This window comes from Bubalus kerabau, chromosome 2 (assembly GCF_029407905.1).
Source record: "Bubalus kerabau isolate K-KA32 ecotype Philippines breed swamp buffalo chromosome 2, PCC_UOA_SB_1v2, whole genome shotgun sequence".
Taxonomy (NCBI): domain Eukaryota; kingdom Metazoa; phylum Chordata; class Mammalia; order Artiodactyla; family Bovidae; genus Bubalus; species Bubalus kerabau.
Genome location: NC_073625.1, coordinates 126,860,779 through 126,882,889, shown reverse-complemented (window position 1 = coordinate 126,882,889; position 22,111 = coordinate 126,860,779). Strand labels below are relative to the sequence as shown.

At 40.1% G+C, this 22,111-nt stretch overlaps 2 protein-coding genes and 4 non-coding genes across 12 annotated transcripts; 5 read left to right on the top strand and 1 right to left on the bottom strand.

Annotated features, from left to right (window-relative positions):
• The first annotated feature begins 267 nt into the window (after window positions 1-267).
• EIF4A2 (eukaryotic translation initiation factor 4A2) lies at window positions 268-6,628 on the top strand. Of its 4 annotated transcripts, none has more exons than XR_008710477.1 (12): window positions 275-361; window positions 1,163-1,211; window positions 1,297-1,429; window positions 1,722-1,861; window positions 2,621-2,789; window positions 2,884-2,993; window positions 3,209-3,352; window positions 3,656-3,793; window positions 4,038-4,127; window positions 4,500-4,579; window positions 5,018-5,124; window positions 5,848-5,987. XR_008710477.1 is itself a non-coding variant. In XM_055568788.1 (11 exons), exons 1-11 carry the CDS (start codon window positions 333-335, stop codon window positions 5,990-5,992), a joined length of 1,224 nt encoding a protein of 407 aa, XP_055424763.1. In that variant the 5' UTR covers window positions 268-332; the 3' UTR covers window positions 5,993-6,628. The 4 variants fall into 4 exon arrangements, 2 of the variants coding, with proteins under 2 accessions (XP_055424763.1, XP_055424762.1); XR_008710476.1 differs by having other exon boundaries at window positions 5,018-5,128; XM_055568788.1 differs by lacking the exon at window positions 5,018-5,124 and having other exon boundaries at window positions 268-361; window positions 1,166-1,211; window positions 5,848-6,628.
• LOC129645190 (small nucleolar RNA SNORD2) lies at window positions 1,551-1,619 on the top strand. Its single transcript, XR_008711277.1, has one exon. It is a non-coding gene; the product is annotated as a small nucleolar RNA SNORD2 (small nucleolar RNA).
• On the top strand, window positions 3,393-3,569 carry LOC129645184 (small nucleolar RNA SNORA81). Its single transcript, XR_008711271.1, has one exon. It is a non-coding gene; the product is annotated as a small nucleolar RNA SNORA81 (small nucleolar RNA).
• LOC129645140 (small nucleolar RNA SNORA63) lies at window positions 3,839-3,970 on the top strand. Its single transcript, XR_008711230.1, has one exon. It is a non-coding gene; the product is annotated as a small nucleolar RNA SNORA63 (small nucleolar RNA).
• On the top strand, window positions 4,154-4,294 carry LOC129645155 (small nucleolar RNA SNORA4). The gene has a single exon (XR_008711243.1). It is a non-coding gene; the product is annotated as a small nucleolar RNA SNORA4 (small nucleolar RNA).
• Window positions 6,628-21,278, bottom strand: RFC4 (replication factor C subunit 4). 4 transcript variants are annotated; one of them, XM_055568789.1, is made up of 11 exons: window positions 21,003-21,274; window positions 19,735-19,887; window positions 16,718-16,796; window positions 12,870-12,949; window positions 11,151-11,270; window positions 8,771-8,914; window positions 8,474-8,594; window positions 7,858-7,983; window positions 7,060-7,140; window positions 6,870-6,986; window positions 6,628-6,780 (listed from the first exon to the last, which is right to left on the bottom strand). In XM_055568789.1, exons 2-11 carry the CDS (start codon window positions 19,863-19,865, stop codon window positions 6,685-6,687), a joined length of 1,095 nt encoding a protein of 364 aa, XP_055424764.1. In that variant the 5' UTR covers window positions 19,866-19,887; window positions 21,003-21,274; the 3' UTR covers window positions 6,628-6,684. The 4 variants fall into 4 exon arrangements, with proteins under 4 accessions (XP_055424764.1, XP_055424765.1, XP_055424767.1 ...); XM_055568790.1 differs by lacking the exon at window positions 21,003-21,274 and adding an exon at window positions 20,819-20,976; XM_055568792.1 differs by lacking the exon at window positions 6,870-6,986 and having other exon boundaries at window positions 21,003-21,278.
• Window positions 21,279-22,111: the final 833 nt, after the last annotated feature.

Here is a 22,111-nt window from a genome sequence, read left to right as displayed (position 1 = left end):
GAAACCCCGTAGGAACAGGGCGGGCCGGGAACGAGGTCTTCCCACCGCTTGCTGCAATATTCTTCCGCTGCAGAGCAAAGAGTTCCAACCTTCCCCAAGGTCCTGGGATTCTCAGCAGCCCTGTAATATCGGCAAATAACCTAATTTGGGCTTTAACACCGATTTGCTTAGGATATTTTCTGAGATAAGCACTTTAGGGTCTCAATTTTGTGGCTGCCGAAGCGCGAAGGAAAATTCCTCCGCAGAAAACGGGTTCCGGCCGCGAGCCTATAAAAAACGGGTGGCGCGGCCCGGCTGTCTTTTCAGTCCGGCACTGAGTGGTTCTTCGGATCATGTCTGGTGGCTCCGCGGATTATAATAGGTATGGCGCTTCCTCGGTGGTGCTCTGTGGTATAGGTCCTAAGGCGCCAGTGGAGATTGTAATAGGTGGTCAGGAGGCAGGGAATTCTGGGTTTTAGGCATTGCCTTGGGGTACAGTACCCCAGTGTCCTTCGAGAAGCTTCCGTGGTGGGTAGGGCCTAGGTTGTGGGGTAAAAGTATGAAAACGGGGTGGTAAAAGAGTGTGTTTTCCCAAATACGCCTTGAAATCGCGGCCGTTTCCCCTGCCTCTGCGGAGCCCGGCGTTTAGTGGAAGCCGTGGCGCAGTCCGCAGTCGGTACAGTATAACTGTGGCCCGAAGCTTTATTCGCGGCCAGCCGCGCGGTTTGGGAGCGCTAGACGATAGGTGTGGGTAGGGGTAGGACGGCGGCGGCTAGAGGCCGGGCCGGGCCGGCCACACGTTCCCGGCGAACCGTTGGCAAGGCCTTGCCGGGCCTCGGCCCGCGTCAATCACCCCGGCTTGCGCAGTGTTAGGGGCGGAGCTCGGCGCGTGGAGCTCTCGCGAGATGGTCCGTGGCCGAGAGTGGAGCGCCCGGCGCTCTGGCCTGGGGGGAAGGGCCTGCGTCCGTAGGGTTTCCGGGCGTCCCTGGTTGCTAACCTTTGAGTGGGCGCGCAGTACGTCTTGTGCCCTGCGGCACCATCTTCCTTTGATCGTTTGAAAAGTTTACCCGTGCCGGGGAGGGCGACCGGGTGAGACCGGTTATGAAAGGGCTTTTATCGCCCTGAATGTGCAGTTTTGGAGTTATGGGGAAGGGATGTTCTCTAACTGCAGTATTTTTGTCAGCAGAGAACATGGCGGCCCAGAGGGAATGGACCCCGATGGTGTCATCGAGGTAAGAAATAGATACGGAATTTGAAACTTTGGAAAGGTGGGTTGGTTCATCCCATTTATTCCTTTATTTTTTTTTTAACTTGCAGAGCAACTGGAATGAGATTGTTGATAACTTTGATGATATGAACTTAAAGGAGTCTCTTCTTCGGGGCATCTATGCTTATGGTTTTGAGAAGCCATCAGCTATTCAGCAGAGAGCTATTATTCCATGTATTAAAGGTAAAAGAACGTGTTGACACTTCTTAAAAACGAGTTAACTGTTCAACATAGACCTGGATCTTTTCCCCTCTAATATGGGAAAATTACCTTTTGGGAAACTAGCACTTACATGTATTCCTTAAAGTGAAATGATGGCAATCATCTTTCGGGACTGACCTGAAATGAAGAGAATACTCATTGCTGATCACTTTTATTGTTTGGGCATAATTCATGTTCCAAAGGGAATACATGGTGTGAACTAGAAGTAACGGTTTGATGTGGGATCGGTAAATATGTATCCTACTTTTTTTAGGGTATGATGTGATTGCTCAAGCTCAGTCAGGTACTGGCAAGACAGCCACATTTGCTATTTCCATCCTGCAACAGTTGGAGATTGAGTTCAAGGAGACCCAAGCACTAGTATTGGCCCCCACCAGAGAACTGGCTCAACAGGTATTGATAGTGTAGTTGAAAAAAACTGCTTGCGTGTTGCATAGGTTTCAGGTTTCACAACTGTGAAGAATTTAAAGCTTAGTATAAATTTGTCCTATAGAGCCCTCCTTTTAACTGTCCATGCATGCAGGGAGTTTTGTTGAAAGCTAGACAGGAACTGGGTGTGCAGGTATGGTTTGCAGGGTTGTGTAACAGATTGAGAAACTGGAGGTTTCTGTTCAGGGTGGACTAGACCCGTTTTCATTTTTAACTTTGAATGCAGTTGTGCAACATGAAAACTGCAGTGATATAATCTCCTTCGACAGTCTGAGTAGTTTGTGATACATCTGTTGCATGCTGCGTTTTCAAAGCTCACTGCTCTATTGGCTTTGAAGTAAAGCCTTGCTAATATACCTGTAGGCTTTATTAAGGCCAAGATTATTAAGTCGCAGTATCCTTCGGGGATAAATACTAACTTCCAGCTAAATCTGCTACTTTTTTATCCCTACTTAAACTTTGCTACACAGTGACGGATAGTGCAGGAAGTATTTTATCTAGCTGATACCTGGGGCATTAGGATTCAAAGTTTGAGGCACAAGATGTTATCACAGAAGTCTATTTTGAGGTAGTTAGATTGGTCTGCATTTTAAGCTTGGAAGTAGTTAAGTGCTGTGCATGCATTAAAGCTATTTGCAGACCAGATATTTGCCATTATGCTTTTGAAGTTTAGTCACAAGCCTGTAATTCTGCAGGATAATAATTAAGGCTTTTGGCTTTCAGATCCAAAAGGTAATTCTGGCACTTGGAGATTATATGGGAGCAACTTGTCATGCCTGCATTGGTGGAACAAATGTTCGAAATGAAATGCAGAAACTGCAGGCTGAAGCACCACATATTGTTGTTGGAACACCAGGGAGAGTGTTTGATATGTTAAACAGAAGATATCTCTGTAAGTATTGCTGATGAGTAAAGTTTTTACTATAATAAAGCAAATAGTATGCCTGAGAATTTAGATATGATGGCATGACTGTATTTTTTAACAGCTCCAAAATGGATCAAAATGTTCGTTTTGGATGAAGCAGATGAAATGCTGAGCCGAGGGTTTAAGGATCAAATCTATGAGATTTTCCAAAAATTAAATACTAGTATTCAGGTGAGCTTTGTTTCAGTCTCCTAAAATTGCGGGAGATTAAACACAGGCACTATTACAGTTGAAGTGTTCTGTGTCATTCCCCCTACTTAACAGCGACTGATGCATAACTTATTTTAGTCTGGCATAATTCCATGTTCAGAGGTGCTTGACTTTAAAATGTTTTCCCTTGAGTATTGTGGAAGTTGTGCTAACTACGTGTGACAAATCTTTTTAAGGTGGTGTTGCTTTCTGCCACAATGCCAACGGATGTGTTGGAAGTGACCAAAAAATTCATGAGAGATCCAATTCGAATTTTGGTGAAAAAGGAAGAATTGACCCTTGAAGGAATCAAACAGTTTTATATTAATGTTGAAAGAGAGGTAATTTTTGTAATTGTTAAAATTAAAAAGTTAGGTTTCTACCTTCTTGTATAAGCACTGTGCTAAAATTACAGAAACCAAGATAGCCTTGGTTTTTGTAATAATGCTAGCAGAGTATTACACAAGAAGAAGAGGAACTGCACTAGATTGTAAAGACTGGGGTGGACCTCTTTCTTAATGTCCAGTGTCCTTTGTCTTAAGATTTGGTGCAATATATGTCATTAGACCAATCTAATAAATGAGTTTTTAAAGAATGTAAGTTGGAAAGTTCGTGACTGTTACTTTCTCTTTGAAATACTGTAGGAATGGAAGTTGGATACACTTTGTGACTTGTACGAGACACTGACAATTACACAGGCTGTTATTTTTCTCAATACAAGGCGCAAGGTGGACTGGCTCACAGAGAAAATGCATGCCAGGGACTTCACAGTTTCTGCCCTGGTAAGAGGTATTCTAACCTAGTACTGGTAATGGAAGCCTCTACTAAAGCAGGATTTAGACTACAATATAGCTGCTAAGTGCTGTGTTGTCGTTCCCCCTGCTAAAAATAAAGTTGTTTCTTTACTATACCTGTCTGCTATGCTCCAGTAGTAGCCAGGGACGCTTGGTCTCATACATGTTGATAAAGTTTTAAGTTACTGATTTGATTGGTGATTCTTGAATTAATAGGTTTGTTACTTTGCAGCATGGTGACATGGACCAGAAAGAAAGAGATGTTATCATGAGGGAATTTCGATCAGGGTCAAGCCGTGTTCTGATCACTACTGACCTGTTGGTAAGTCTCTTAATGCTCTTTTTAATCCACCAAAAGTTTGTTATTGGGGGAAGGTTTTTTAATGGCCTTTACCAACTTCAGGCTATTTGGGAAAATAAAGACGGCCACGCTCCACAGTGAGCTATACTACTTAGTATATAGTTCATTACTATTTTGTGGCCTACATCACACGGACTGTAGCCCACCAGGCTCGTCTGCCCATGGAATTTCTCTAGCAAGAATATAGGAGTGGGTTGCCATTTCCTTCCCCAGGGGACCTCAGGAATTGAACCCACATCTCCTTCATTCACTGCAGGCAGATTTTTACTGCTGAGCCACCAGGGAAGCCCCTATATTACATAGAATTTGAACATCATTATCACTTTATTTCAGGCTCGTGGAATTGATGTGCAACAAGTGTCATTGGTTATAAACTATGATCTACCTACCAATCGTGAAAATTATATTCACAGGTGAGTAGATGGCATCTTGACTTACAAATGTATTGGTGTAACTCATTGCTTTTCTACTGACTAAATTGTCTGAAAGGTAACTTCAAATCAGGGAATTAAGTATTAAGACATAGTAACTTGGTGTAGGATATAATCAAAACTGTACCTGGGAAGATTGTGCACAGTGGGAAAACAGTTGTGAATGTTGCCCAAATCGTGGACTCGACAGTATACAGATCAGGTTGTTTTAGATCTGTTGGTCTTACTTTTGAGCTTTATTTTTAGTGACGCTCTTGTGTCCATGTGATTTCTTGGTGATTCCTCTATAGTTGGGATTTTCTTGGTGTTGTCTGGTAGCAATTTGAGCAGTCCCTGGTTTAGTTATAGTGGCTTTATCCCTAAGTAAATTGAATTGTACTTTGTTATATGATGTAAAAAAAGACTTTTTAAAAAATACAGGAGTCGATAGCAGCAGTTGATGACGAGATGGCACTCAGAAACGGCGTTGACGTAATTTAGGACGTGGAATCATAAGCGAAACAGCACACTGTTTGAATAAAGAGCGAGTCGGTATTTATACTTGTTTTTTTTTTGTCATGATTATTTGATATTTTAACATGCTCCAGCTAAGGCATTTTGTATATCAGCCCGTTAGGTGGTTTGTATTGTCTGGTTTCTATCAGGAAGGTTAGAGAGATGTTTTGGAGGTAAACACGTTTGAGTAATTTGAGTTACAACGTGTGAAACTGAGCAAAAAAGCAGTGATAAGTTTGGGTTACCATACCAAATACTTGTTTTCCCACTGGAAAAAGTTGTTAAGTTTCAGACAATAGTTAACCTTAAAGCATTTGTGTTTGCAGTTTACAGTTCCAGGAGTGCGTCGAAATGGATTACATAACTTCTTTGTTTTATCCCTGGTGTTTTACATCTGTCCCAGGCTGACATCTGCTCTTGGCTGGCCCACTTTGGTATGGGCTTTAAATTCACTACCCCAAACACAATACTGTCATCTGCTTTAAAAAAAAAAAAAAAAAAAGTAATGCTCAAAACACCTGATGAAATCTCATTTTGCAGCCAGACAAGCCTTGAATCCTTTTGGCACTAACTGCAGAGGAAGATTTTTTTCTCTAGATATTGATGAGCAGCTAGTGCTCCAATTAGAAGCACGAACTATAACCTTGATAAGTAAACAGCAGCTGATGGTTAACAAGTGGATCATCATGTTCAGTAGTTCATGCAGCATGTGAGAAGTAATGTATTCTAATGACTGATTTCTTTTCTTCACACAGAATTGGCAGAGGGGGTCGATTTGGGAGGAAAGGTGTGGCTATAAACTTTGTTACTGAAGAAGACAAGAGGATTCTTCGTGACATTGAGACTTTCTACAATACTACAGTAGAGGAAATGCCAATGAATGTGGCCGACCTTATTTAATTCCTGGGATGAGATAGTTTTGAATGCAGTGCTCGCTGTTGCTGAATAGGCGATCACAACGTGCATTGTGCTTCTTTCGTTGGGAATATTTGAATCTTGTCTCAATGCTCATAACGGATCAGAAATACAGATTTTGATAGCAAAGCGACATTAGTCGTGAGCTCTTGTGAGGAAAGTCATTGGCTTTATCCTCTTTAGAGTTAGACTGTTGGGGTGGGTATAAAAGATGGGGTCTGTAAAATCTTTCTTTCTTAGAAATTTATTTCCTAGTTCTGTAGAAATGGTTGTATTAGATGTTCTCTATCATTTAATAATATACTTGTGGACTAAAAGATATAAGTGCTGTATAAAATCAGCCAATTATGTTAAACTAGCATATCTGCCTTTATTGTGTTTGTCATTAGCCTGAATAGAAAGGCCTTTAAAATTGATTTTTTTTTAAGCATTTGAATGCATTTTGTTTGGTATTATATTTATTCAATAAAGTATTTAATTAGTGCTAAGTGTGAACTGGACCCTGTTGCTAAGCCCCAGCAAGCAATCATCCTAGGTAGGGTTAAACCCCCAGTAAAATTGCCATATTGCACATGTCTTAATGAAGTTTGAATGTTAAATAAATTGTATATTCACTTTAAAGGTGCTTTGGTTATTTTTATTATGAATTGTTTATGAAATACACACGGAACATAGTTTTAGCAATTTTGAGTTAACTGCTGCATCACAGTGGCACAGAGGCTGATCAGCTGCAGATGTTCATCAGCACCATCTGCTAAGCATTTATCAACTTCCTACAAGAAAATGAAACATTGTAAGTAAAACTGCCCTTTTGTGGGTGTGGTGTGTATGTTGTGCTGAAATGTAGAAAATGCCTACTTACAGCAAGTTTTTCTGTAATAATAGACTTCTGTTTATCAGAAAGGTTATCATTTTCTACCACTACATCATGGAGTTGATTTACAAGTTGAGTTGCTGCATGACCCTCATTTATCAAGTCCTATAACCAAAACGTATATATTTTAGCATTATTATCCCTTCCCCCTTCCCCAAGGCTAATCAAGTCACTTTACCTTTACCACAGCTTCTAGTTTGTCGAAAGAGCCACTCTGACAGGCAGCAAATACTCCATCAACTGTCTTAGCTGGTACTACCTAAAAGAATTAGTTTCTGGGTGAAGACAGTTGACTTCTCTACCAGTCTTGTACCCACTCCCTGTTAAATGCTTCAGGCAGCACATGTTTTGTAGTCTGGATAGGTAGGTCCAGCCTTGATTATGCATGCCAATGCATAAAGATCAGGCACTGCCATGTAACCAGAGGAAGGCATTTACAAAATCCTTTCTCCAAGATGTCAATACAGAGCTAGTCGATCAGTTGAGCTAAGTTTGAGAGAGAGGACTATGAAAACAAGGGTGTGGCACAAGAATTCCTTTAGTCACTTACCCCTTGGATAGGACCCACCCTTTAAAATTTAACTGCCACATCCCTGCCTGCATTCTGATACTCCCCAGCTACTACTACAAGCTACAGACTAAACATGATAGCATTTGGAAGTGACACCACTGGGAGGTGATTATAGTCATGAGTGTAGCCCTCGCAAATTGAATTTATGCCCTTAGAAAATATTCCTTTACCATAGAAGGATGCAGGGAGGTATCAACGGGTCTGAATTAGGAAGTACGTCCTCAACACTGGCTCTGTGGGCACTTTAATTCCCAGCCTTTAGAACTGAGAATTCTGTTTATATACCAGTCTATGGCATTTGTTGAAGCAGCTTGAATAGACAGCACATAATAAGCACTCTTATTTGCTGAAGTAAATTTAAGTCACAAAAAAGTCAAATAATTTTAGGATACCCAGTGCTCTTACCCCAGCAATATCTGTGATCACTTTTTCTGTGACTTCCTTTCCACCAGTTAGTCGAGTAGCACTTTGAAGAAATGTAATGGCTTTTCTTAAGTCTCCTTCTGACACTTGAACAAGATAAGCTATTCCCTAAAAAGAAAAAAGTTGTTCTTAATCTGTAATGGCCAATTAAGGATGAATTTAATAAAGAATGTCAATCCTGTAGTGGCAGGATTCATGGAGACAGCCTTGATTACATAAATTATGGTTAAATTCTCCTACAATGAATAAGGGGTGTATATATTCTATCACCACCAGAATTGCATCATACCTAATTAATTCTTGCACAGAAGTATTAGTAAACGACTAGGCAGAGGTTTGCTGTTGAAGAATTTGTAGTCTGTATGAAATCTGCCTCAGCTTTGAGTCTGCAATATTGACAGACAATAAATTTCTAATAGCAACAGTAAGGCTGAACCTGTAATTCCTAGACATTCCAGCTGTTCATTTACCTTTGGCTGAGCAACTGGCATCAGAAATTGAAGCAATACAAAATTGACTCTTTCAGAAAGGGCCTCTTCATAGGCATTCATCAAAGGCATTACTAATTTACAGTAGCTGTAACAGTAATAGTAATTACCTCATTGCTAATTTTGACATGTTCTTTATCAGCGATGTCTAGTAACCGCTGCTGCTGAATTTTATCTGACAGAGGTTTGAAGCGGAATTTAGAACATCTAGAGGTCAGAGGTTCAATTATTCTGTAAAATATTGGGAAAAAACAAGTCATTGTCTACAAAAACTCCCCCAAAGAACTTTATTAAGAACAAGATTTGATGAAGGGGAAACTAAGGGTAACCTTGAAACATTTTTTTCCTCTGTTTGGGGCTATCAAAGTAAGGCTCCCTGGTATCTATCTTTAGGGCAATATACATACCGGCTGACATAGTTACAGATGAGACAGAATCGGGTGGTTTTAGACTCTTTCTCCATGGTACGTCTTAAAGCTGCCTGAGCAGCTGAGGTCATAGAATCTGCTTCATCCAGAATCACAATTTTAAAAGGAGGACATGGCTTTCCACTGATTCAGAGAAATACACAGGAGTTAATTCATACATCATTATCACAATCTACTTTAGAATGTTCTCATCACTCCAAAAGGAAACCTGTGCCCATCAGGAGTCATTTCTCTTCTCTCCCATCTTTTCCAGCCATAGGCAATCAGGAATCTCTACCTTCTGTTTCCACAGGTTTGCCTATTCTGGACATTTAACACAAATGGAATCATACTGTCAACATAATATGCTGTCTTTTGTGACTGGCTTCTTTCGCTTAATGTAATGTTTTTTAAGGTTCAACCATGTTGTAACTCATTATTTCAATTCCTTTTATTGCCAAATGGATGAACATACATCTTTCATTAGTCCATTCTTTAGTTGATGGATATTGGGTTTTCCCCATGTTCTGACTGTTGTGAAAGCTGCAGCTATAAACATTTGTGTACATGTGTATATATTTTCATATCCTGTCAGTACATATTGTAGGGCTGGAATTGCTGGGTCATATTTAACTTTTAGAGGAACTGCCAACTTTTCAAAGTGGCTGTGCCATTTTACATTACAACCAGCAATGTATAAGAGTTCTGATTTCTCCACATCCTTGGTAATACCAGTTTTCTTCTGTCTTTTTGATTATAGCCATTCTGCTGCTGCTGCTGTAAGTCACTTCGGTTGTGTCCGACTCTGTGCGACCCCATAGACGGCAGCCCACCAGGCTCTGCCATCCCTGGGATTCTCCAGGCAAGAACACTGGAGTGGGTTGCCATTTCCTTCTCCAATGCATGAAAGTGAAAAGTGAAAGTGAAGTCACTCAGTCATGTCTGACTCTTCGTGACCCCATGGACTGCAGCCTACCAGGCTCCTCCGTCCATGGGAGTTTCCAGGCAAGAGTACCGGAGTTGGGTGCCACTGCCTTCTCCATATAGCCATTCTACATGGGTGTAAATGGTATTTCAACATGGTTTTGATTTGCGTTTCTCCCGTCTAGTCAAGGCTATGGTTTTTCCAGTAGTCATGTATGGATGTGAGAGTTGGACTGTGAAGAAAGCTGAGCGCCAAAGAACTGATGCTTTTGGACTGTGGTGTTGGAGAAGACTCTTGAGAGTCCCTTGGACTACAAGGAGATCCAACCAGTCCATTCTACAGGAGATCAGCCCTGGGTATTCCTTGGAAGGAATGATGCTAAAGCTGAAACTCCAGTACTTTGGCCACCTCATGCGAAGAGTTGACTCATTGGAAAAGACTCTGATGCTGGGAGGGATTGGGGGCAGGAGGAAAAGGGGACGACAAAGTATGAGATGGCTGGATGGCATCACTGACTCAATGGATGTGAGTTTGAGTGAACTCCGGGAGATGGTGATGGACAGGGAGGCCTGGCGTGCTGTGATTCATGGGGTCGCATAGAGTCGGACACGACTGAGCGACTGAACTGAACTGAATGGCTCATGATGTTGATGAGCATGTTTAGATATGCTTATTGACCATTTGTTTATCATCTTTGGGCTTCCTTGGTGGCTCAGTGGTAAAGAACCCGTTGGCTAATGCAGAAGACTCAGGTTCAATCCCTGGGTTGGGAAGATCCCTTGGAGGAGGAAATGGCAATCCACTCCAATATTCTTACCTGGGAAACCTTATGGATAGAGGAGCCTGGTGGGCTACAGTCCATGGGGTTTCAAAAGAGTTGGACACGACTTAGCAATTCAACAACAGCAACATCTTCCTTGGAGTAATGCCTATTCACATCCTTTGCCCATTTTTAAATTGGGTTGTCTTTTTATTACTGAGTTGTAGGAATTCTTTATTCTTGATCTAAGTCCCTTATCAAGTATATGATATATATATATATTGTCAATCCAAGGTAGATATCAAAAACTGTCATTCACTTTCTATAAATTCTCAAGTGTGCTCTCATATAAAATTAAATATATGCCAGGTACCAAAAATTCAACCTTTGAACTTTGCCACCTAAGGAGTATATGCAGTTGACTAAACATCCCTATTGAATTATTATTAAAAATCAGGATTTTTATTTTGAGTGTACCACCAAACCATATTTGACTAATGAATACTCCTTAGACAAAATATCAACTAAAAACCCCTGATAGCTAAATAACTTAAAATTAGTTACTAATGGAAAGGTCATTTCTAATTTTAAATAATTAATATGATCTAATATGAAAGAAGTTGAAATTTTGGCAGAAATGTATTTTAAACAAATAAAAGGACACAGTATAAAAAAGGGAAGGTGAGCTTACTTACTCTGAACGGCTTCCTGACACAGTTAATTGGGCAAAATTCTTAACTTTCTCTCTAACTACTTGTATTCCACGTTCATCAGAAGCATTTAACTCAAGAACTCTTAATCGAAAAAGTTCAGGCCTATGTCAAAATAAAAAAAAGAGAAACATCATAGAGCACATAAGTAAACCAGGTTTAAACCATATTTTAACATCTGTACATTTTTCAATAGTTTAAAATACACCTAGTTAACAATATGGATATAAGGCACACAGTCCTGTATTTTCTCTTTTGCAAAGTCATACAGTTAACATTCTAGCTTTTTTCTGATACATTAAAAAAAAAAGGTAGATGATACCACATACTGTGCTAAATTTTAAATCAATTTTCCACTTTGTACTGTTCATAAACATCTTGCCATGTCATGATAAACACTGTAAAAACCATTTTAATAGCTATGACTTTCTAACCTAAGACTGGTAACATCCTTCCATTGTTAAACATTTAGTTTTAAATATGTTACAATTTAAAATGAAGGTGCAATGTAGCATATTTTGAATTCTTTCCAAAAAGTATCTTGCTATAAGGAAAACTACTGGATCAAAATATGAAGTTTATTTACTTTTTAGTTCTTTTTAAAAAAGATTATTAAAAGTAGCTCTTCGTAGGAAAATCTGAGAATTTAGAAGAAAATAAAAACACCTGGCATATCCTGCTAAACCATTGTTTTGAATACTTCCTTCTAGTTATTTTTCTATGTGTGTGTGTATATATATACACACATAACATACATACATACATATATATATATATATATATATAAAACTTACTCTAGAACAACTAATAGTAAACTATACTTAACAGCTTCTTTATGACTGCATTGCTAAGGATGGTTCAGACTGGATCTGAGTTGTGGAATTAATCAAAAAACTCCTTTAAAATTTTCTTGAGAAAACAAATGTTGCTGTCAAAATACTAGGTTCAGAGCAGGTTCCCCTTTTGTCTTCCTTGACATCTCAACAGAACTAATTATCCTTACGTATTTGGTGGTTTCAGAGGCATCTAATTATTTTCATGTGTAGGATTTCAAATGTACCCTTTAGGCCATATGCCTGATATTAAAATCCTGGATAAATTAAAGATAGCTGCTGTTATGTTGGTGCATGTTGCATGGATACCAGATAGAGGCTGAAATATATCTTTTAACTTTAGATACAGGGCTCCGGGCCCCCCTACTATAACAGCTGGCTAAGCTAAACACAGTCAGTCTAGGAAGAGGACTCTAAGAAGGTGGCTCACAGAGATTTTCTGCTGTACCTGGAATCATACTGCATCAACTATGACACTCTGCTTACACTCAGGATACTTGAGGGCATGAAGCTGGCCCAGCCACTCTAGAGGCAGGCCCTGGGAAGTCCAGAGCAAGAAAGAACTCAAGAAGGGGCGGTCCACATCAGTAGCATCAAAACAGCAAATTCTATGACACAGACATGAACATGACCATTAAGAGTAATGAAATTATCAGCATGACTGCAGATAGGGTCCTCTAGTCTCCAAAATGACAATGAGTTTTAAAGTGATGAAAAAAAATCACGAGGCTCCTTATACATTCAAACGCTTGAACAACAACCCAACAACAAACTCACAGAAAAACAAGTGCAAAGTTTTAGAGAAAGAAAAGCAGTACCAGAGGTTCTTAGTGTCAAGTCTTAAAAGAGAAAGAGAGAGATTTCAACTTACCCGAAGAGTTCCCTAGCTGCTGCCAAAATAGTTGATGTTTTTCCAGTTCCAGGTGGCCCGTAAAACAAGAGATTAGGGAGCTGCAGAAGTTAAGATTTTATTTTTTAAAAAATTATATTCTGATGCACCCAGGTTAAAAGTGACTTAAAATGTCTATGGAAGAGTACAATGACTTCCTTAATAGGGCATATATGTCTGAAAACAAAGATTTCTTAATATAACTGGTATTACAGTAATAATAGTACTAAATCCTGCTTTTTCACAAACACTATCATTTTTCCTCAAGATGTCTTTCTAGTATCTTAAACTGAATCAATACTTAAAATTGTTCTATATCTAATCTAATACTTAGGTGGGATTTTCAAAGCTGGAATTAAAAACCTCCTATTTCTGAATGAAATCCTGAGCTTCTATCAGTTCCTTATTTCACATCTGAACTCATGACCGGACAAGATTTTATATTTTATAAAGATGTCAGTTGGTTCAAAAGGGACACTGACCAAATTGGATTTGGCCAATATCAAGGAAAAAGGAATGAAAATGGCATACTGGGGCTTTCCATGAGCTAAAGTTCCAAGAATAGAAACATTAAAAATAAAAAGCATCTACTGTCACACAGTAGTCCACATCATGATTATGTACCCCGCCTATAGGGATGCCTGCATATATTTCATCAGTAGAAGATAGGATAAGATTAAATAACTAGTTCTTTTAAACCTTAAATCTAGCTGGCTTGGCTCCTATCAAACAGTCAACTCATCTGTGGTACAGATTAACAAATGTACTAAATTCTAACAAGTACTGTTATGAAACTGTATACTTAAAAAATTTTTTTGATTTTATATCGGAATATAATTGGTAGTTTCAGGTGTACAGCAGAGTGATTCAGTTATATATAGGCATGTGTCTTTTTTTTTCAAATTCTTTCCCCATTTAGGTTATTACAGAATATTAAGCAGAGTTCCCTGTGCTATACAGTAGGTCCTTGTTGGCTTTCTATTTTAGATATAGCAGTGTGTACATGTCAATCCCAAACTCCCCATCTACCTACTAACCCTTCCCCTCTCTAGGAAGGATATGTTTGTTTACTAAGTCTGTGACTCTGTTTCTGTTTTGTAAGTAAGTTCATTTGTATCTTTTTTTTTTAAATTGCTGTACATAAGCTGTATCATATGGTATTTGTCTTTCTCTGTGAAACTACAGTCTTCAGTATGTCCTTTCCTGTACGGCAATCACTGCACATAGGAAACTAAGCAGTGAGGTTTATTTGCTTCCACTCTTGCCCCGTCCTCCCTCTTCCCATCCATTCATTCCTCACTCAAATCAGATGCCACGCTACTTGCTACTTAAAGCTATTCACCATGTTCAAACTCTACTGAGAAAAGCAAAACACATCCCCAAATCAACTTGCTTACTATAACCTACAAGGATGTCCATGATTTTCTCACCACCTCTCTCTCCTAGATTCCAACTCACAATGGCCTCCAACAGCTAAGAACTTTCTGGCTTGCATATATACTTCCCCATGAGCTGAAGTCTGACTCCGTTCTTCTGTTTATCAACTCCTCCCATACTACAAGTCAGACGCCTTCCCTGACCACCCAATCTAAGGAGGGTCTCTTCTGTTATTCTCCCATTGGTCTCTGTTGCACTTGATGTAATTTGCAATTATTTATTGTTATTTATTTAGCTGTTGGGTTTAACTTAAAATACCTGTTTACCTCACTATATGGAAAGCTTGAATCTTATTTGTTCTACTCACATCTATGTTCTCAGTATCTCCTGCAGTACTCAGTATGTGCCAAGTAAATAAACCAATACATAAATATATTAAAAAACTATTACTGTTACACTGGTAACATACAGTTTAAGATACAAACTATGAGATTCCCTATTTAAAAACAAAAACAAAATCTCCCAGCCATCTTCATTTTTAAGACTTCATTTTTACTTTGCTCCAACTACTTCAGTAGTTGTAATGATCCATCCAGTCAACTACTACATACAATACTTTAAATTCTTTAAAATACAGTAAAATTATTAAGCCTTACATTATGTAATAGTCTGATAATATATACATAAAGAGCATTCAAGGACTGTACATGCAATATCAGTTCTAAAAATTGATTTCTGAAAAAAAGTCTCTTATAATTCTACTTTAATATTCTTTAGTGTAAATGAAGGAATGAATTATTTTGCTTTAGTCTTTTTTTAAAAAAAATTATTTGTATTGGAATATAGCTGATTAACAATGTTGTGACAGTTTCAGATGGACAGGTAAGGGACTCAATCATACGTATACAATTATCCATTCTCTCCCAAACTCCCCTCCCATCCAGGCTGCCATATAATATTAAGCAGAATTCCCTGTGCTATACAGGTTATCCATTTTAATTTCCTTTACAAAATTACTTCAACTCTAAGTTTCAAAAAACTTAAATCTGAAAAGAAACACAAATTATTGAACAAGCGGTTAAAGAAGAAAATTCTTAATTCAGCCTTGTAAATTAGATGCCATAAAGTCAAGAACTGGATCATAATCCCACTTCATTTTTTTAAGGAGTTGATGAATCAGAGCAATTAAAAAACATCATGTCCTGCAATCTGTGTAAATATTAGCATGCAATTTAAATTGTATGCCATTATAAAATTAAAAGCTAAAGGTATGTGGATCAAATTAAGACAAATAATAGTGAAGAAGATTCAACAGTTTTATAAATATAACTTCTTTCAAATATATACTGTTGCAGTGTAATTCTAGAAGAGAACAATGGCATCAAAACCCAAAGAATCTCTAATTCAAAACAGCCAGGTTGAGAGGAAGGAAGAAAATTTTCGGAATACAGCAAAAACCACATCACACTATCCTCTGCAACCGTTTCCCTTCCTCCACTAAGCTCTTGTAACACTTTGCCTTATACAATTTTAAACTCCTAATTCTTCACATGGGTTTATCTTGTCTCTGAATTAATCGAAAATGCAACTCACTCAAGGACATTTTATCCTATGTCACAGCAGGTGACATGATGCTATAAACAGCAGGTGACATGATGCTGTAAACTCACTCAAGAACATTTTATCCTATATCACAGCAGGTGACATGATGCTGTAAACAGAACACTTTTTTTTTTTGGTATTGTATTGAGAGTTCAAATCCTAAAATTAGGTGAGCAATCATAGTTTCAAAGAATCTTTTACTCTTCCTCATAGTACCTATTGTTGTTGTTCAGTCGCTGTTGTTTTTGACTCTTTGCAAACCATGGACTGTAGCACGCCAAACTTCCCTGTCCTTCACTGTCTCCTGGAGTTTGCTCAAACTCATGCCCATTGAGTTGGTGATGCCATCCAACCATCTCATCCTCTGTCACTCCCTTCTCCTCTTGCCCTCAATCTTTCCCAGCATCAGGGTCTTTTCCAATGAGGGTTTTCACATCAGATGGCCAAAATATTGGAGCTTCAGTTTCAGCATCAGTCCTTCCAATGAATATTCAGGGTTGATTTCCTCTAGGACAGTAGCTATCATTATCTATAATTATCTCATTTATTGTGCTTACATGTTTATTCTATCTCCCCACCAAAATGAAAGCTCATGAGCAAAGGGACCCAGTCTATCTTGCTTAATGATCTCCACTTGTGTACCATATAACCATGCCACCATAGGATAGAAGAGATGCTCAAGAAAGATTTGTTGAACTACTCCTCCACTGTACAAATAGTAATAAAGGGCCTACTATGTATATACAGAATAGTATTTAAAAGGGACTGGAAGCTATAAAGGAAGGAAGAGAGTGAATGAATTCTCAAATCTCCCAATGACTTTAGGACTCCAGACAGCATATGCTACTCACATCAGCTCCTTCTAAAGACTTTTTAAGGACTGCAACCACTTCTTCCTGGAAAGCAACTTCATCCACACATTTTGGTCGACTGTGGGTGGGAAAAAAAAAAACTTATTTAGTATATTACAGTAGCCACAGAAGTCTTTCCTTTTGCTAAAATACCAATGATAATTCTCTCATATCAGTAATGAAATGAGAAACTTTCATAACTGGATATGGAAACCCTATCTGTATTCACTTCAGGCAAATACATACTGAGGAATGAAATGAAGTGACTCCTCACTGTTCCAGATGCACTGTTTGCATCTGTTGTGCTTACAAAAATTATGCAATATGATTTTATTTTATAACATCACAAATGCCAACTGGTTCAAAATGTAAAGTTAACACTTGCCTAGTAAGTAACATGTTTCCTTGCACCTAAGCTGAAAAGAGAGACCTATTTAGCAACCTCAAAATAGATAACAATTATGGCTAATACAGTTACATATGTTACTTTGTTAATTGGTTAAAACCAATTTCTTTTATCACCTAAGTGCACAAAAAATGCATACCTCTTCATATACCTATTCACCTGAGCACTAACAAAATAAGCTTAATCAGTATGAAGTATAACTTTTGTCTTACATAACTAATGATGTTAACCTAAGTTATCCAACACTAAGTTTAGGCTTTAGTACTTAGTTAACTAATCAAAAGCTCTTTTCTATTTATACTTTTCTAAGTAATCAGGCCAACGCCAGAAAGAATTTATGTCAGATGTTACCTTAGAAAACCAGTATGTATTATAAACCAGGGTTTCATATTCAAATACCTGCAGAGTCCAGGCAGATAACAAGAGTGAAAAATGCAAGTTTAAGACAAGAGACACTAGTAGGGACTGTGGTGAAGTGAGGAGCATACTACCTTTCCAGAATGAGTAGCATTCCATTTAAGTGTTTTCAGGTCAGAACCCGAATATAGTGCTGCCTAATCTCTTGAGAAGCTGAAAATCTAGATTTTAACCTTTGTGTAATTTATTTAATGAAAAGATTCTAGACTTTTATGTGAAATTTCCAACTTTTAAAACCATTATTGATGCCAAACAAAACTTATGAAGGCCTTACTTTGCTTATAAGTAATCTGCAATTCTTTGGTAATAACTGAGGGTACACTAGGGGTTACAACTACTTGTTATAATATCATTTAACTGACTGAAATTTAATAGCCCCATCAGTGTTGTTTTTGCCAAAAATGTATAAACAAAAACTCAACAATTTCCAGTTACCAGTAATGAAAAGAGGAACAGATTATGTGGACTTAAGCAAAACTCCTAAGAGCTTATGGTCAGCTTATAGAAACTTTGTTTTCTTCACTGCTGTATCTCAGCCCCCAAAACTATAGACCTCAGTAACAGAGAAGGCTGTAGTTCATGCAGAAAATAAGTGAATTGAGCTAGAGTATTCTAAGGTACATTTCAGTTCCAAGGTTCTATGACTTATACAATTGGGTGATTTTCTTTCAAAGATGATTTTTTTTTTGAAAAATAGTATTTGTTTATTTGGCTGTGCCAGGTCTTAGCTGCAGCATACAGGATCTTTGATTTTTGCTTTGGCATGTGAACTCTTAGGATCTAGTTCCCCCACCAGGGATAGAACCTGGGCCCTCTGCATTGGGAGGACGGAGTCTGAGCCACTGGACCACTAGGGAAGTCCTAATTGGCATCCCTGCCTCTTGAGAAACCTATATGCAGGTCAGGAAGCAACAGTTAGAACTGGACATGGAACAACAGACTGGTTCAAATAGGAAAAGGAGTACGTCAAGGCTGTATATTGTCACCCTGCTTAATTTAACTTATATGCAGAGTACATCATGAGAAAGGCTGGGCTGGAAGAAGCACAAGCTGGAATCAAGATTGCCAGGAGAAATATCAATAACCTCAGATATGCAGATGACACCACCTTTATGGCAGAAAGTGAAGAGGAACTAAAAAGCCTCTTGATGAAAGTGAAAAGAGGAGAGTGAAAAAGTTGGTTTAAAGCTCAACAATCAAAAAACTAAGATCATGGCATCTGGTCCCATCATTTCATGGCAAATAGATGGGGAAAACAGTGGAAACAGTGTAAGACTTTATTTTTTGGGCTCCAAAATCACTGCAGATGGTGACTGCAGTCATGAAGTTAAAAGACGCTTACTCCTTGGAAGGAAAGTTATGACCAACCTAGATAGCATATTCAAAAGCAGAGATATTACTTTGCCAACAAAGGTCTGTCTAGTCAAGGCTATGGTTTTTCCAGTAGTCATGTATGGATGTGAGAGTTGGACTGTGAAGAAAGCTGAGCACCGAAGAATTACACCGAAGAATTGATGCTTTTGAACTGTGGTTGGAGAAGACTCTTCAAGAGTCCCCTGGACTGCAAGGAGATCCAACCAGTCCATTCTAAAGGAGACCAGTCCTGGGATTTCTTTGGAAGGAATGATGCTAAAGCTGAAACTCCGGTACTTTGGCCACCTCATGCGAAGAGTTGACTCACTGGAAAAGACTCTGATGCTGGGAGGGATTGGGGACAGGAGGAGAAGGGGACGACAAAGGATGAGATGGCTGGACGGCATCACCGACTCGATGGACATGAGTTTGAGTGAACTGCGGGAGTTGATGATGGACAGGGAGGCCTGGCGTTCACGGGGTTGCAAAGAGTCGGACACAACTGAGTGACTGAACTGAACTAAAGCAAGGCAAGGACTTCCCTCATGGCTCAGATGGTAAAGCGCCTGCCTACAATACGGGAGACCTGGGTTCTATCCCTGGGTCCGGAAGATCTCCTAGAGAAGGAAATGGCAACCCCCTCCAGTATTCTTGCCTGGAAAATCCCATGGACAGAGGAGCCTGGTAGGCTACAGTCCACGGGGTCACAGAGTCAAGACACAACTGAGCGACTTCACTTCACAAGCAAGGCAAATCATCCTCCTCTTAAGTTAAACAGAAAAAGTGACTCAAAACTGGTCTGAGAGTAATTTATTATTTCAACAAAAATACGTGTTCTTACTATTTTTCCACCCACGGAACAGGTTTGGCTTTCTTGTTCTCTCCACTACTTCTGGCAGTGGCAGTTACTCCTCGATCCTTAGTCGGCGGTGGTTTAGTGCTGATAGATGTGCCTTTTAGAAATGCCTGCATGGTTACTTCACCCTGACCAGGTCTAAGACAGAAAGGGAAAAGCTCTTTTGAAACCATTATGAAGAAGTATAGCCTGAAAGCACACTTAACCCCGTATAGGCATTCAATAAATACTACGCGAAGGGCATCACTCCGTGACCTAGCATCCTCTGAATGCATTCTACTGAGCACTGGTGGGACATCAACAAGCCAAAGTCCTAAAGGAACTTAAAATCTACTTACAGTGAGTGAGTTATAGAAAAAAGGACTTCTAACTTTTTGTTAAGTACGATGGCCAAACTGTACAGGGGTCTCAACAGTCATCGGCCTAGCTCTTGCTCAGACCCTAGAATGGACTCAAAAATTAGGAGGAGTACCAGGACCACAAATGAAAACCCTCTGCTTCTCATGGGCCTAGAGCTCCACTCAAGAGCCTATTTTACTGGCAGAGCCTGTGCTTGCTTTCAGAAGCTTTTGTGGGGAGGGAACTGGGGGAGAGGAGACACTGATGTTAAAATGTAAATAGCTGTTTTTCTGATTGCATGCTCATGTGAAGAAATCGAAACAACGCAGAAAAGCATGAGGAATTTAAAAAATTCAAAATCTCACCCAGAAGATAAGTATTATCATTCAAGTAAACATTCACCCAAGCAGCACAAGGCTGTTTTTAGGGACAGTTTGCCTGAAAATCCCCAGCATTAGTGGCAATTTTATTTATTTATTTTTTGGAAGTGCAATTTTTTTTCACTGTTGTGTTTCCAGGGTCTGGCACAGGATAGATGCTCTATAAGATCTGGTGACTGAATTACCATTTATCAGACTCAGTTTCCCCTTCTGTAAAAGAACCTAAAGACCCATTTCATAAGGCAACTGAGTTAAAAGAACTGTGCAAACACACAGCTCTGTGCTTAGCATAGGAGTATATAATCAATGAATAAAATAAACTGTTAATATCTGTAAACTAAGGTTTTTACCGTTGTTGGATTAGTCCATCCCTGCCACAGGCTGTAATATCATCCAAAGCAGGGCTTTGAAGGGTAAGACTGAGCTACCCGTACACCAAGGGGTGAGGAAGGGGTGGAAGACATCACAGGGGCATCGAGGGAGCAAGAATGGAGAAAGGAGAAGGTAATCCTCGCAATTTCTCCGGCTGGTCACCTGTTCTCCCCGGTTCCCCGCGCGTGTTCACCGGCAGTGCCTGGGCCTTTCAGTCGCTCGTATCGAGAGCGAGGACGCCGCCGGCTCGTTCCTGAGATTTCCGGGACAAGGAAAGGGCGAGATGGTCACGAAGTCTTAGCTCCGTCCCCCAAGTTGAGACTCTCAGGCCCAGGAACCCCCGAGCGCAGAGCAGAGACACTTAACAGATGCCGCCTTCAGCAAGCAGCCTGAGTTCCCGCCGGCGAAGGGCAGGGCGGGAATACGCCGCACGGCACGTCACTTCCGGTCCGCCGCCCGCGCCCAGCCTTAAGGGAGCCGCATCCTCCTAGTCTGCAGTGTTCAAACTGATGACACGCGAGTTTTCGGGTACGCTGTGGGTAGGATGGGAATGAATGCAGTGGTGTAAGTAAAGCTCCACCCTGCTCTCGCGCACCCGTCCGACTCGCGGCTGCAGGCAAGTGAACTTGAGCACGGCCTTCTGGAGGAGACGCTGGTGCCGCGAATCCGCGTGCTCAGCGGCTGGGGTCAGGGAGGGCTCCGAGAGCAGACCCGCCAGGGTGGTTGGGGAGGTGAGTACGGGGCCTCGAATCCCGCAGGTCCACTCTCTTTGTGGGGACGAGCCTGCGGAAGCTGTACCGCACTGTTAATTCTTTGGCAGTCATGGGGAGTGTCACTGACATTTTTGCGGCGACACAATTCGGCCTGCAACCTGTTTTACCCTAAAGGACGAGAATAGGGGAGGATGGAGTCTCTCCTTCGCCAGAAGAGGGCGCCCTGGAGATCCCTGTCCTCTCCCTTCTGCTTGGTCGTCGCGAGGCTCACCGTGAGCGGAGACTGAAGATGCTTTTCCTTGCCATTTTGGGTGCATGTGGCTTATTATCTCTATTAGTGTCTGCCCTTTGGTGAGCGGGACAACATTGCCGTGCAGCTATGGTCAGCTAATCCTGGAGCCCTGCCCAGAAATCTGGTGGTGCGCCACCAGGGTACAGGCAATGTGTCCTCTAGGCAGGTGTTTGAGGCCACCCTTTTTATCTTTGCCCATTGGTTGTTTTAGCTTTGAATTTTTTCTAAATGTTACTGAAATTTAACCCGTTTGAAATACTACTTTA